Source organism: Geotrypetes seraphini, chromosome 12 (genome assembly GCF_902459505.1).
Source record: "Geotrypetes seraphini chromosome 12, aGeoSer1.1, whole genome shotgun sequence".
NCBI classification, from domain to species: Eukaryota; Metazoa; Chordata; class Amphibia; order Gymnophiona; family Dermophiidae; genus Geotrypetes; species Geotrypetes seraphini.
This window is the reverse complement of record NC_047095.1, coordinates 21,474,598-21,488,769: the sequence shown is the minus strand read 5'-3', so window position 1 is coordinate 21,488,769 and position 14,172 is coordinate 21,474,598. Positions and strand designations below refer to the sequence as shown.

Genomic DNA, 14,172 nt, shown 5'->3' with positions numbered 1-14,172 from the left:
TTCTTTCCTTTCTCTACCCCACATGTGCAGCATCTTTCCCTTCCCCTCCCTCATGCAGCAGGACCCTTGCCCAGCTTCTATCCTTCCCTCCCTCCCATCACTCATGCAGCAGGATCCTTGCCCAGGTCCCCTTCCCTCCCATCCCTCGTGCAGCAGGACCTTGCCCAGCTTCCCTTCCCTCCCTCCCATCCTTTGTGCAGCAGAAACCTTGAGCGAACACCCCCCCCGAGCAGCCGAACCCCCATCCTTCCATCCCTCCCATCTGAACCCCGCCAACCGCGAGCCAGCAGCGTCGGGCTGCTTCGGCCTTGTCCACCCGTGAATTCACTCTGCCGCGTTACTGATGTCAGTAATGTAGCAGTGTGAATTCACGTGCAGACAAGGCCGAAGCAGCCTGTTTAGAGAGCTGCCAGCATGACGTTGCTTAGGGAGGTACCGTATAAGTAGGGCTCGCTCGTGGTTGGTGGGGTTCAGATGGGAGGGAGGGAAGGATGGGGGTTCGGCTACGTGGCGGTACTCGCTCAAGGGTTCTGCTGCACAAGGGATGGGAGGGAAGGGAAACTGCCAGAGAATCCCAAGACTAGGGCTTATTTTTGGGGTAGGGATTATATTAAGACCCACCCTGAAAATCCTACTAGGGCTTATTTTCGGGGTAGGTCTTATTTTCGGGGAAACACGGTATGATATTAAGATCTCAAGCAACAGATGGAGGCTTGGTAGGCAGTTTCATGTGGAATAGGTCTTTCAGGAAACAAGCTACCAAAGGGTGAACAGAGGGGTTTTTTTTGGCCAAGGGAGAGTGAAACGCATAGACAGCACTGTAGATGTACTCAAACCAAATTGGTTTTTAGATCAGTTAGAGATGTGGAGAAGGTAGTGCAGAATGGATAACAGTGAACAGGTGACAGGTTCCAGAGAATGCAAAGTACACCAAGAAGAAAATCTTGCTCATTTGAAGTGGTAACAGCACTGAGTGAAAGGTTTTCTAGATGTTTCAATGCAGATACTGTAGCCATTAGCAAGGAAGCATTTACTTGACTGGTGAAAGAAACCACACTGTTAGTGATAAGGAGGAGAGCTGGGGTGAAGGAGTGATCTCTCATTTTGTGTCAGTAGCATTGGGAATAGCCACAACTTGCATTATTTCTTGGTCAACAGCTCTAAGAACATAAGAACACAAGAATTTGCCTCCGCTGGGTCAGACCAGAGGTCCATCCCGCCCAGCGGTCTGCTCCCGTGGCGGCCCTCCAGGCCCATCACCTGTGCAATGGTCCCTGACTATTCCAATAACCTACCTCAACTCCTATCTGTACCCCTCAATCCCCTTATCATCTAGGAACCTATCCAAACCTTCTTTGAAGCCCTGTAACGTGCTCTGGCCTATCACGGCCTCCGGAAGTGCGTTCCATGTGTCCACCACCCTCTGGGTGAAAAAGAACTTCCTAGTGTTTGTTCTAAACCTGCCCCCTTTTAATTTCTCCGAGTGCTGCCTTGTACTTTTGGTTCCCCACAGTGTGAAGAATCTGTCCTTGTCTATCTTTTCTATGCCCTTCAGGATTTTGAAGGTTTCTAGCATGTCTCCTCTAAGCCTACGCTTTTCCAGGGAGAATAGCCCCAGCTTTTTCAACCTGTTAGCATATGAGAAGTTTTCCATACCCTTTATCAGTTTAGTTGCTCTTCTATGGACTCCCTCAAGTATTGCCATGTCCTTCTAGGAAGAGTGGAACCCAAACCTGGCATGGTCAAAATGGTGCTATGAGTATCATGGTGCCTTAATCTTGGTGAAGTTGAGTAGAGTTTTTCTCGAGAGAGGAATGTGAGGAAATGCGTAGAGGAATCTGTGCTTTGCCCCCACCCAAATGAATGAGGAAGGTATCTGACATGGAACTAGGGATATAGAGTCTGGAGCAGAATCTTGGAAGTTTGTTGTGGGGGAAGTGAAGAGATCTATGTCTGGAGTTCCCCATTTGGAGAAAATCTGACATAAAACAGATGTGCTAAGACACCATTCGTGAGGCTGAAGAAGTCTGTTCAGTTTGTCTACCAAGACATTATGCTTCCACGCTAAATAAACTGCTCCAAGAAGAATGCCGTGAGCAGTTGCCCATTTCCAAATCTCTATTGCTTCCATGCAAAGTGGGCAAGATCCTATGCTCCTTTTTTGTTCAAGAAAAAGATGGCAACTTGAATGTCTTTTTTTATTTTGCTATTTTACATTATTACAAGTATAATACTTGATAGAGAACACATCTTACATGAAAATTCAAAGAATATATAAAAACGCCTGATTATACTGTAAGAATGTACTATATTAACCCCAAATAAAGGTTATACTTGAAAAAGTCTACAGCAAATATAGGGATTTCAGCATAGGAAAAACTTATAAATATACCATATAGGTAGATAAAGAAATTTCTTAAATCAGACAAGGCAGACTATCAAATTATCTACCATAAATCGCTCAATTTAATACATCCAAAGGAGTGGATATAGCTATGGGAGCTGGAGACTTTTGATAACAGGAAATTTTTCAAATGCTCTGGGTCAAGGAAAATTTAAGTTTCATCTAAAATCTTTATAACACATTTACATGGAAATTGCAAGGAAAAAAAGTCCCTTTAGGGCCAGAACTTGAGATCTAGGGGCTAAAAAAGCCCTTCTTCTCAACTGTGTGGTCTGATAAAGATCAGGAAAAATCAAAACTGAATGTCCCAAGAATTTCACATCTTTAAAATGGTAGTACAATCGAAGAATCCAATTTCTGTCATATTCCAGGGCGAAGGAAGCTATCAGGGTTGCTTTAGTCAACACATGTCTAAAATCTTCTAAGAAGCCAGTAAGATCAAAGCTGGCCCCCTCACCTTGTCCCTTAGCTATTTGCTTACCTGGACTTCCTGAATTTACATAAAAAGCCTTTGTAATAGGTGGTATCTCATCTGCGATCTGTAAAATTTATTTTAAATATTTTTTTACCATCTCCAAAAGGTAAGAGGACTAAAGATTGAGGAAAGTTCAAAATTCTCAAGTTCAGTTTGCGTTCATAATTTTCCAGAGCTTCAAGCTTCTGATGGATATTCATATTATCGTTAATCAAGATTGATTGTGCAGATTGAACTCTTAACAGCCTTCTCAACATTTTGCATTTGTTTTTCTAATGCAGTAACAGAATCCCCACATTGCTTCATGTGTGATTGTAACAATTCAGGGATCTGTAAAACATTATCTAAACAATTAATCAAAGAAATCTCCGACGTACTCACATTTGATTAAGAAATGTTTTTTTTTAGTTTACACACATTGAAAAGTGTCTGCCCTTTATTTTACCAACATCATTTTGCAGCATTAGTCCAACTGGTTATTTTAGCACAGCTGGACTATTGCAATTCTATTTATGTTGGTTTAAGGGAAGAAAAGGTTACAATTAATACAGAACACTGCGGCATGACTAATTTTCAGAACGCCAAAATTTGAGCACGTCACTCAACTGTTTAGATACCTACACTGGCTTCTGTTTCATTACAGAGTTAAATTTAAATGTGCCTGTATTGTTTATAAAATTTTATTCATGGATTGCTCGAGACTCTGGTACCTTTAACTTTAAACTCTTCAAACATTTTGGGTTATAGAACAATTCATTTATATAAAAGTTATATTTTCTCTCTGTTAAAGGTCTTTGATCAACTAGCAAAATTGCTTGATCTTTTTCCTTCCTATTGGCTGTATTATGGAATGACTTTCCTGTTCAGATACGATTATGTATTTCTTTTCAGGTTTACCATAAAATTTTAAAAACCACAATGTTTCAATGTTTTTTAGAATGTAATTCCTAAAAATCTATTTTAAATTAACATATTTTTGTAATCATATTCTTTTGTAAATCGAGTCAAGCCTATATGTTTTTAGGAATAATCTGGTATATAAATGTAAGATTTAGATTAGCTTTGCATACCTCTTCTAATGTAATCTTCTCTGGTCTTTTCTTCAACTTGGAGGAAGCCTTATCAGAGAGCCCAAGATTTTTGGTAGTCTAGATATCACCTCCAATGTTTGTGATAACACCAACTACTCCAAGCATGGACTCACCAGCTTGTTCCTATAATGGCTGCCCCACTTCTTTATGCAGATTGTCCAATGACATCTCAGCTTCTGTTTGGGAAGTGGCAGCTCATATGGCATCTGAAATCTCACTCCCCACCAGTTTGGGCAATCCACATCCAGGTTGAGAGAGTATTGCGGGATTCGGGACTCAGCATGGCGTCATGAACGCTCAGAGGTAAGTCACCTGTCGTAGACTTTGGCTCCCGACTATTACTCCCTACCTGCATGAGAAGAAAACCCTCCAAGGTCCATTAGTTTGATACTGGGAAAGAGATCGACTCAGCCAGGTAAGAACAAAATTTCCATTTACGCTTAATCATGTTGTACTACAAATGTATCAGAGGAGCTTCCTCTTGCACATTCATTCAAGTCACCATCTTGTCTTTCGCAACTTGAGTGTCTTAATGTTTTTGAGTGTTGCCTATTGATCGCACTTCAAGAAGACTGATATAGAGGGTTTGTTTGTGGTAAGGCCATACTGCTTGAGTGTGGAGGCTGTCTAGAAGAGCACACCATCCTAACATTGAAGCATCTGTTGTTAGAAGTTTGTGATGGCAAGGGAAAGGGAAGTGAAGAACTTGAGAGATTATGAGGAATCATCCACTATTGGAGAGAGTGATGTATGTCTGAGGTGACTTGGATTGTAGCAGACAGATGTCCTGTGGCTTGAGACCATTTGTTTGACAGGATCCATTGTGGAACTCTGAGGTGAAGACATTCCAAAAGAGTTATGTGTACCGTTGACACCATGTAACCGAGAAGGAGTAACATTTGATGTGCAGAAGTGCGTCAAAGAGAAAAGACTGTTTGACACAAGTGAATGAGGCTGTCCACTCTCTACTTCAGTACAAAAGCTTGACCCTGAGTAGTATCCAGTAGTCACTATAAATTCCAGCATCTGAGAAAGATGGAGATGTGACTTTTGGTAGTTGACAGCAAAGTAGAATAGCCTGAGATGAGCAGTTGTTGATCTGATGGCATGCTGAGCTGTAGTTCGATTAAAGCTGTAATTCTGATAAATAATTGTAATTCTGATAAATAATTGTAAATCTGCCTGTCTATGCAGACCCTAATCTAATTCGATGTAAACCGCCTTGAACTCGCTGGGTATGGCGGTATATAAGAATAAACTATTATTATTATTATTATTTACAATGATGAAGCCTTGATTAACCAGTTGTCTGAAGGGAACTACATGAAACTCTCATGCGCTACCACCACTAGGCATTTTGTGAAGACCCAATGGGTTGAAGCCAGTCCGAAGGACAAGACTCTGTATTGGAAATGTCAAGATCCAGTGTAAAAGTGAAGATAATTTTGTGAGCAGGTAGGATGAATACATGAGTGTAGGCCACTGAGAGCTAGAAAGCAAAGTCAATCGCTTTTTTCCAGTACAGGTAAAAGGCCATGCAAAACTCAAATTCATCAAAGGCCTCCAGTCTCTTTTTTGGAATCGGGAAATACTTTTGAGTAGACTCCCTCAGCCCCTCTTCTGCAGAGGAATAGATTCTACTGAGTTTAACTGGATAAGGATTCGTTTGGTGGGTGGTTTGGAGGCTTTCTGAACGGTAGCCCCGAGTGACAACTCGAAGCACCACTGATCTTTTGTGATTAAGAGTCCAACGTTGATGGAAGTAGATTAATCTGCCTCTGATGGGGAAACTGGGAGAAAGAAGCATATTGGCAATGTTCTCTAGAAAGGAGTCAAAAGGAAGATTGGACCGAGACTGAGGTTGCAATTTCCTTGTCCTTTGTTGCTTATGTCTGTACCAGGTTTAGTGGATGAAGTCACCTACATGGGAGAATATTATGCCTGCTTGTCCTCAGAGAAAAAGCAATACAGATTAAAATCATGATGAAATAAAATGCACATTTTACTAAACCTGAGATCATCATTTACTTGCAGATATATGTTTCTGTACAACTGTCACAAACCACCAATTTATTTCAGTAACTTCTGGAAATATCATATACAAATACCACCAAAGTTCTCTACAAATGAGATGACTGAAAAGTCTGGGCCATTCTACCCAAAAATGAGTGTGATTCTTCAAAAATTTAGAAATCTGAAACATAATACCCATTAAAAATAATCACAGCTAAACAAGGTTGCTTACTTGAAAAAGGTATTCTCCATAGAACAGAGATGTGCCCAGGGACATAATCTGGTCCCCATCTTCATCCACCCCAGTCAATTCTATTTCATCCCCACCGAATCCCCATCATATTGATACTGTCTCTCACCATTCCCAGTGAATAATTTTTCTGTCCTCGTACCACCCCTATCATACTGGTACCATCCCTTTATTATCTCCACATGTTTCTTGCCAATTCCTGTACCCAACCCACATTTAAAATCTTGTAAATTCAAGCAAAACAAAATACATCCTATAACTAGTGGGAGAAAAGGATTAGGATTTATATGCTGCTTTTTTGTAGTTATACAACCACACTCAAAGCAGTTTACTACAGGTACTTCAAGCATTTTCCCTATCTGTCCTGGTGGGCTCACAAGCTATCTAATGTGGAGGATTAGGTGACTTCCCCAGGGTCACAAGGAGCAGCGTGGGGTATGAACCCACAACCTCAGGGTGATGAGGCTGTAACTCTAACCACTGCACCACACTCTCCTAGTTAAAATTTACCACAAAATAATAGGCATAACATTGCTAAACAGGCAAGAAGAAAATTAACATGGATTGTGAGAGAAAAATCATTTGAAAATATGTAAAAAATAATAAACCATTTACACAGCCAGAGTATAATTCCATTTTACGTTCCTTAATTGTTTGTCCTGAAACTGAAAAGAATGTTCTGATGATGTGCTGGTGACATCAGTGATGCAGCAGAGGGAAGGCCCCGGTGGGGAAGGCCAAAAACCAGCACGTTCAGAGTGTTGCCACTGCCGCTGTTTTTGGATGCCTCGGAGGTATGTCAGTCTCGTGGTGGGTGGGGTACTGCTGCACAGGGGAATGGGAGGGAGGGATAGAAAATGCTGCACAAGGAGATGGATGAGAGGGGAGGAAAGATGCTGCACATGAGGGGGAGATAAAGGAAAGAGGAAGAATTGGGGTGGAGGAGAGGAAGCGAGAGATGACTGTTGTACATGAAAAAAATGACATCCCCTGAAAATAAGCCCTAATGCATTTTTTGGAGCCAAAATTAATGTAAGACCCTGTCTTATTTTCGGGGAAATATGGTAACTAGCAATCTTAGGGGAACTTAGAGTACATATTCCAACTGTTGGAATATGTACTGTTCAAGTACATTTTGTCGTAAACCATCTTGAACTATTACGGCTTTGGCGGTATATAAGAATAAATTATTATTATGCACATTTACGCCACAAAGGTCTATCATATCTCCCCCTATCCTGCCTTTCTTTTAAGTCTGTCCCTATACACCATTTTAGTAGCCTTCCTCTGGACAGACTCCATCCTTTTTATATCTTTTTGAAGATATAGTCTCCAGAATTGTACATAATATTCTAAATGAGGAAATATAGATGGATTTAACCCCTTAAGCCAAGTTGCATAAATGAGATTAAATGTTGGATACTGAAACATCAGCTCAAAACTAAATGGGCAGAAAATAAAATTACTCACCTGTAACAGGTGTTTTCTAAGGACTGCATAATGAACATTCTTACACTTGGGTGATCATGCCATTGGAGCCCACGCAAGAATGCTGCCCCCTTTACTTTCTAGTAGACTTTGGAAGCATTGACTGGCACGTGTGCATCCATTCCATCTTGTGCTACTGCATGGGACCCTGCCAGTCTAATACAAATAGCTGACAGAATTCAACTCTTAGGGCAGGTATGTAAGAATATTTATCCTGCTGTCTTCAGAGACTACCTGCTATAGGTTAGTTAACTTGTTTTCTCAGAGGACAAATATATGAGCATATTCTTACATCTGAGAATCCCGAGTTATCAGGCTGCCTCAAACAAAAAGGATAAGAGTTGCAACAGGCAGGGTTCATTATCTAGTTCTATTCAGAACCAACCAACCATTTATCTTAGTACTATATTTTTTATAGGCAGCCTGGAACAGAAAAGAATGGGCTTATGGTGTCCGATTTTAGATACCAAATAGGTTCTAAAAGACTGCTGACCAAACTAACTGCTACACTGACAGTCCTGCTCCAAATAAAAGTGAGATGTGAGTGTGGGGACTGCTCTGTAATTAATCTATAAAGGGTGATGTCAAGATGGCTACCATTGCAGTCATGAGCAGCCAAAACTTGACCCTCAAGAGTTAGCCCAGTGTGGGCCTAATTTAAGGAAATACAGTCTGATAACCATTTTGAACGCAACATTTTCTGATGGCAGCTTCCATAAAGTTGGGTGGGCTGTCTATGGGTTTTTATGCACTCTAAATAGAAAGCCAAGGCTCTCTTGCAGTCCAAAATGTACAGTGCACTTTAACTTTTGTGGGCATGAAATCTGGGAAAAGTGGTGTTAGAAAAACCGATTAAGATGGAACTCTGACACTAGATTAGTAAGGACCTTAGAATGTATGTGCAAGGCCACTCATGCAATATTTAGTGTAACTATATTAGCTACTAGAGCTTGGAGCTCAATGGCCCTGTGGGCTGAAGTTACCACCACAAAAAATACGACCATCCAGGTCAGGTACTTCAGGTGATGGGTATCCATCAGCTTGAATGGAGCTTTAATCAGTTAGGTTAATACAACACTGAGATCTCAAGATACTGCAGAGGCTTTGATAGGAGGTTTCAACAGCAGCAAACCCATATAAAGTCAACAACTAAGGGCTGAGCAGAAAAGGGTTTACTTTCTACATGAAGATCCTAAGTGCCAATTGTACTAATGTGGACCCTAATGGAGTTGATCTTGAACCCTGATTCATATGTAGAAGGTACTAGAACAATTTTGTGTAGGACAGAAAAAAGGATCTAGGGCCTTGCCCTCACACCAAATAGCAAATTACTTCCACTTGAAACCATAAGACCTCCTAGTGGAATCCCTTCTGGAAGCCAACAGGACCTGTGAGTACTGCCTGGATTTTGAAAAAGTAGAGGTGGATTCTCATAACTTGCTGGAGTGTAAGGGCTAGAACTGGAGGTCTGAATGACAAGAATGGGATGGGGGTGAATCCTTACAAGGTCTGGTGTCACTCTTAAAATCTGATTTACAAAGGTTCTTTTCTGAGTCTGTGATTATGGCAAGAGAGTAGTAATCAATCCTTTTACATTGCTCACAGAACCCAGCAGTTTCCCATTCTGACTCATTTAGCAGCATGACAGCACCCCCTTGACAGGTGAAGCAAAGTAGCTATTGCATTTCTAGGTACTTAGTCTCTCTCTTTTACTCTCATACACCCATCACCACAGCTTTCATTCAATCTCTATAATACACCTCCCCCTCCAAATTTATCTTATATCCCTCACCCTCAGGCATCTAATGGGCTGAGTACAGCTTCCAGACTGTCTTACCACCTATTCTCACCTTCCTGTTTGTAACTGTTTCTGAACAGCCATCCATTTCCCCAGTTCTCCACCATGTGATCTGGCATTCTAAGCATGAACTACCCAGATCTTGCAAACTCATCTCTCTCATTTGTCCAAGATGGAATTCTACAAATAAGTAAGATGACAGAAACTGTTCTAAAATATTCTAGTGCTCATGCTCAACTGACGAGATACATCTTCGCTCTGTGGACAGGAATAAGACAGACTAAATGAGCTAATTGCCCTTTCTATTAACATCTATTATGTTCTGCAAACAAAGCAGATTTCTAGTAGCAACAGAATGCAAATATGGCAGATTGGCAGCTTACCACTCTCTGAAGGCGAAGGTGGTTCTCTTTCATCCAAATCATCTGCAGATGACATAGTACCTGTAGATGGTGTTCGTGGAAGTCTCCTTTTAAAATCTCCTAATGGGAAAAACCGAATCAAGACATGTAAAACTTTGCAGGTAGCTTCTATCTGCTTTTTTTTTTTTTTTTTTTTACATGAAAGCAGAAAAATTAAAAACATGGCTTCTAATTAAGTTGCTTATGAGAATATTAATCAGCGCACCTGGGCTGGCAGATGGAGAATCCATTGAACGGGATTCACTGCTTCCTCCTGCACTTTCTGAATCACTGCACATGCCGCTGCCACCACCACCACTCTGGTTGCCAACTGACCAGGATCTAAATGGGGGTGGACCTCTTGTAGCTTTAAAGATGAACAAGGAAGAATTCATAATAATTCAGGGGTAATCATGCTCCTAGTTTCCTTTTTCATAGCTGTGCCTTCTATCAGTTACATGTGAATGACAAAAAAAATATGCCACACTTTAAAGCGCCTTGCCACCAAGAACATACCGTACTTTAAACCTTACATTGCTTCAAAACAAAACACTCATGCAAGCATAATGTTTACAAAGACAAATGCTTGGCTTGTTGTCTCAGACATGGAAACATAGAAACATGATAGCAGATAAAGGCCAATCCGTAGTAACCATTGTCTCTTCTTCTGAGACATCCCACGTGCCTATCCCAGATCCTCTTGAATTCAGACACAATCTCTGTCTCCACTACCTCTTCTGGAGACTGTTCCATGCATCTACCACCCTTTCTGTAAAAAAAAGTATTTCCTTAGATTACTCTGGAGCCTATCACCTCTTAACTTCTTCTTATGCCCAATCATTGCAGAGTTTCCTTTCAAATGAAAGAGACAACTTATGTGTGTTTACATTACGTACTATCATATCTCCTATCTTCCACCTTTCCTCCAAAGTATATAGATTGAGATCTTTAAGTCTGTCTCCATACGCCTTATGATAAAGAACACACACCATTTTAGTAGCCTTCCTCTGGGCCGACTCCATCCTTTTTATATCTTTTTGAAGGTGCGGCCTCCAGAATTGTACACAATATTGTAAATGAGGTCTCACCAAAGTCTTATACAGGGGCATCAATACCTTCTTTTTTCTACTGGCCATACCTCTCCCTATGCAACCTAGCATTCTTCTAGCTTTCGCCGTCACCTTTTCAACCTGTTTGGCCACCTTAAGATCATCACATACAATCACACCCAAGTCAAGCTCTTCTGTGGTGCACATAAGTTCTTCACACCCTAAACTGTTGAAAATCTAAAAAAAGTCTCGTTTAAAAAAATTTTTTAAATCTCCACAGCTTTATTCTTTTTTTTTTTTTTTCATAAATCTTTATTCATTTTTGAATCTTACAAGTGAATTAAACATAATAAAAACAATTTTCACATATCACTTGTATTTACAATAAAAAAAATATTGTATGATAAAATATAAATACCCCCCTTTTTATCAATATTCCTATTCCATACGATATACATTTCCCACCCCAACCCCATATATATACTACCCATGTGCTAAGATAGCTGATCATTAGAGTAATTAGTCAATGGCCCCCATATTTTTTTAAAATTATGAATATTCCCTTGTTGTAACGCTATCATCTTTTCCATCTTATATATGTGACAAACTGAATTCCACCAAAATGTATAATTTAATTTAGTATAATCTTTCCAATTTTGAGTAATTTGTTGCATGGCGATCCCTGTCAATATTAATAATAACTTGTTATTATTTGCAGAAATCGGACTCTAAGTTCTCATTGCTGTACCAAATAATATAGTGTCATATGAGAGTCCTACATGGTTTTCTAATAATTTTATTCTTCCATTATATAACAAAGCATCAAATAAGATATTTTTTTATTGCACTTTTGAAGTATGGAAAATCAATAATTATTTAAAAAAAAAAAAAAAAGAAGTTTATCTTCAACACAACCTTATTCATACAGAAATTATATCTCTTTAGGAAAACAGTCATACCATTTTAGATTAGTTATCTAAATAGCTTTTTTACCAAGCTATATATGTACATTTTTTTAAAACAAAGAATCTTGAAACATTAAAGTGATCTGTAGCAAGTTGTAATAAAACCTGCTTATGTACACTAAGAGATCCCATAACAATTTCATCATCTCCCCATGGACAAAGATTTTAAAGTTGGTAGATGCCAATTGCCAGGGAAAGTGGATAGCTATTTTGAGAGCTTATATCCTACTGTCCAGAAATATCTCCTAAAGTAAAACAACTTAGCATTATCCAAGGACAAACAATAAAAGGTCCACAATAGGAATGCCTAGCTAAAGGTTGCCTTTAGTAAAAATGTAGAAATTGGAAAGAACGGATGTGCCGTAGAATCCACAGAAATCTTGAAAGCGTAGGCGTCACTACATTCCAAAATCCCCTTGGAAATTCATCATCTCCTTACCTCCTTTTCCTCTTCTATGATCTGACATTGGGTTCCTTTTATCAAGCCGCACTAGCAGGGTTAATGCGCGCAACTTTCATCACGCTTTAACCCCTGCGCTGGCCAAAAACTACCACCTGCTTAAGAGGAGGCGGTAGCGGCTAGCGCGTTAAACCACTAGCGTGGCTTGATAAAAGGAGCCCATGGTTTTCCTACCTCCCTCTGTAGGCCCGTGAGGATGCAGTGTGTGGATGCATGCAGGAGGGGGGAGGAGGGAGGACCTAAGAAGCTGCACATGGATGGAAGGGATAGGGGGAAATGCTTAAGAACTTAAGAATAGCCTTACTGGGTCAGACCAATGGTCCATCAAGCCCAGTAGTCTTTTCTCACGGTGGCCAATCCAGGTCACTAGTACCTGGCCAAAACTCAAGGAGTAACAATATTCCATGTTACCGATCCATGGCAAGTAGTGGCTTCCCCCATGCCTCTCTCAATAACAGACTATGGACTTTTCCTCCAGGAACTTGCCCAAATCTTTCTTAAAACCAGCTACGCTATCTGTTCTTACCACAACCTCTGGCAATGCGTTCCAGAGCTTAACTATTCTCTGAGTGAAAAAAAAAATTCCTCCTATTGGATTTAAAAGTATTTCCCTGTAACTTCGAGTGTCCCATAGTCTTTGTAATTTTTGACGGAGTGAAAAATTGATCCACTTGTATCTGTTCTACTCCACTCAGGATTTTATAGACTTCAATCATATCTACCCTCAGCCGTCTTTTGTCCAAGCTGAACAGCCCTAACCATTTTAGTCTTTCCTCATATGAGAGGAGTTCCATCCCCATTATCATTTTGGTTGCTCTTCTTTGAACCTTTTCTAGCGCCACTATATCTTTCTTGAGATAAGGAGATCAATTCTTGAACACAATACTCCTGATAAGGTCGCACCATGTAGCAATACAGGGGCATTATAACATTCTTAGTCTTGTTAACCATCCATTTTTTAATAATTCCCAGCATCCCGTCTGCTTTCTTGGCCGCTGCCGCACATTGGGCAGAAAGTTTCATTGTATTGTCTATGATGATACCCAGATCCTTTTCTTGGGCGCTAATCCCCAAGGTGGACCCTAGCATCCGGTGACTGTGATTCAGGTTATTCTTCCCAATGTGCATCACTTTGCATTTGTCCACATTAAATTTCATCTGCCATTTGGTCCCTCAGTTTTCCAATTTCCTAAGGTCCGCCTGCAATTTTTCACAATCCAGTGTCCCATTGATTGTCCTCCTTCTAACAGGTCTCTGAGATGCCTATTATATCTATCTCATCATTCAGTGGTATATACTCTAACTCTCCTATTTTATTTTTTAGGCTTCTAGCATTTGTATACAGACACTTCAAATTGTGTTTTTTTACTTGCAACTACAGGCTGCTAAGACAACGGAAAATTTGAGTCTTTTACTCTGCTTTCCTCTTAAACCCTTCTAGCTTTCTTTCACCATTATTGTAACCTCTCTACTGGGACTCCCTAAATATCCTATTTCAATAGTATCCTCCAAGGATACCTCACACCGAACCATCCACTCCTGGGAGACTGTCGGCTTTCCCCCACATCTCAGTTTTAAAGCTGCTCTATCTCCTTTTTAAACGTTAGCGCCAGCAGCCTGGTTCCAAGATGGGAGTCCATCCTTTCGGAACAAGCTCCCCCTTTCCCAGAAGGCTGCCCAGTTCCTAACAAATCTAAATTCCTCATCCCTGCACCATCATCTCAACCACACATTGAGACTTTGGAGCTTTACCTGCCTGTTGGGTCCTGTGTGTGGAA

The 14,172-nt window shown here is 40.5% G+C and overlaps 1 protein-coding gene across 3 annotated transcripts in view; it reads right to left on the bottom strand.

Annotated features, from left to right (window-relative positions):
- ARHGAP29 (Rho GTPase activating protein 29) overlaps positions 1-14,172 on the bottom strand; it is a 258,004-nt gene that overhangs the window by 68,436 nt on the left and 175,396 nt on the right. For all 3 annotated transcript variants that reach the window (XM_033915737.1, XM_033915739.1, XM_033915738.1), the window contains 2 exons: positions 10,147-10,287; positions 9,903-10,001 (listed from right to left, as the gene is read on the bottom strand). In XM_033915737.1, the coding sequence (XP_033771628.1) occupies positions 9,903-10,001; positions 10,147-10,287 (240 nt within the window). The remainder of the gene's footprint in view (positions 1-9,902; positions 10,002-10,146; positions 10,288-14,172) is intronic.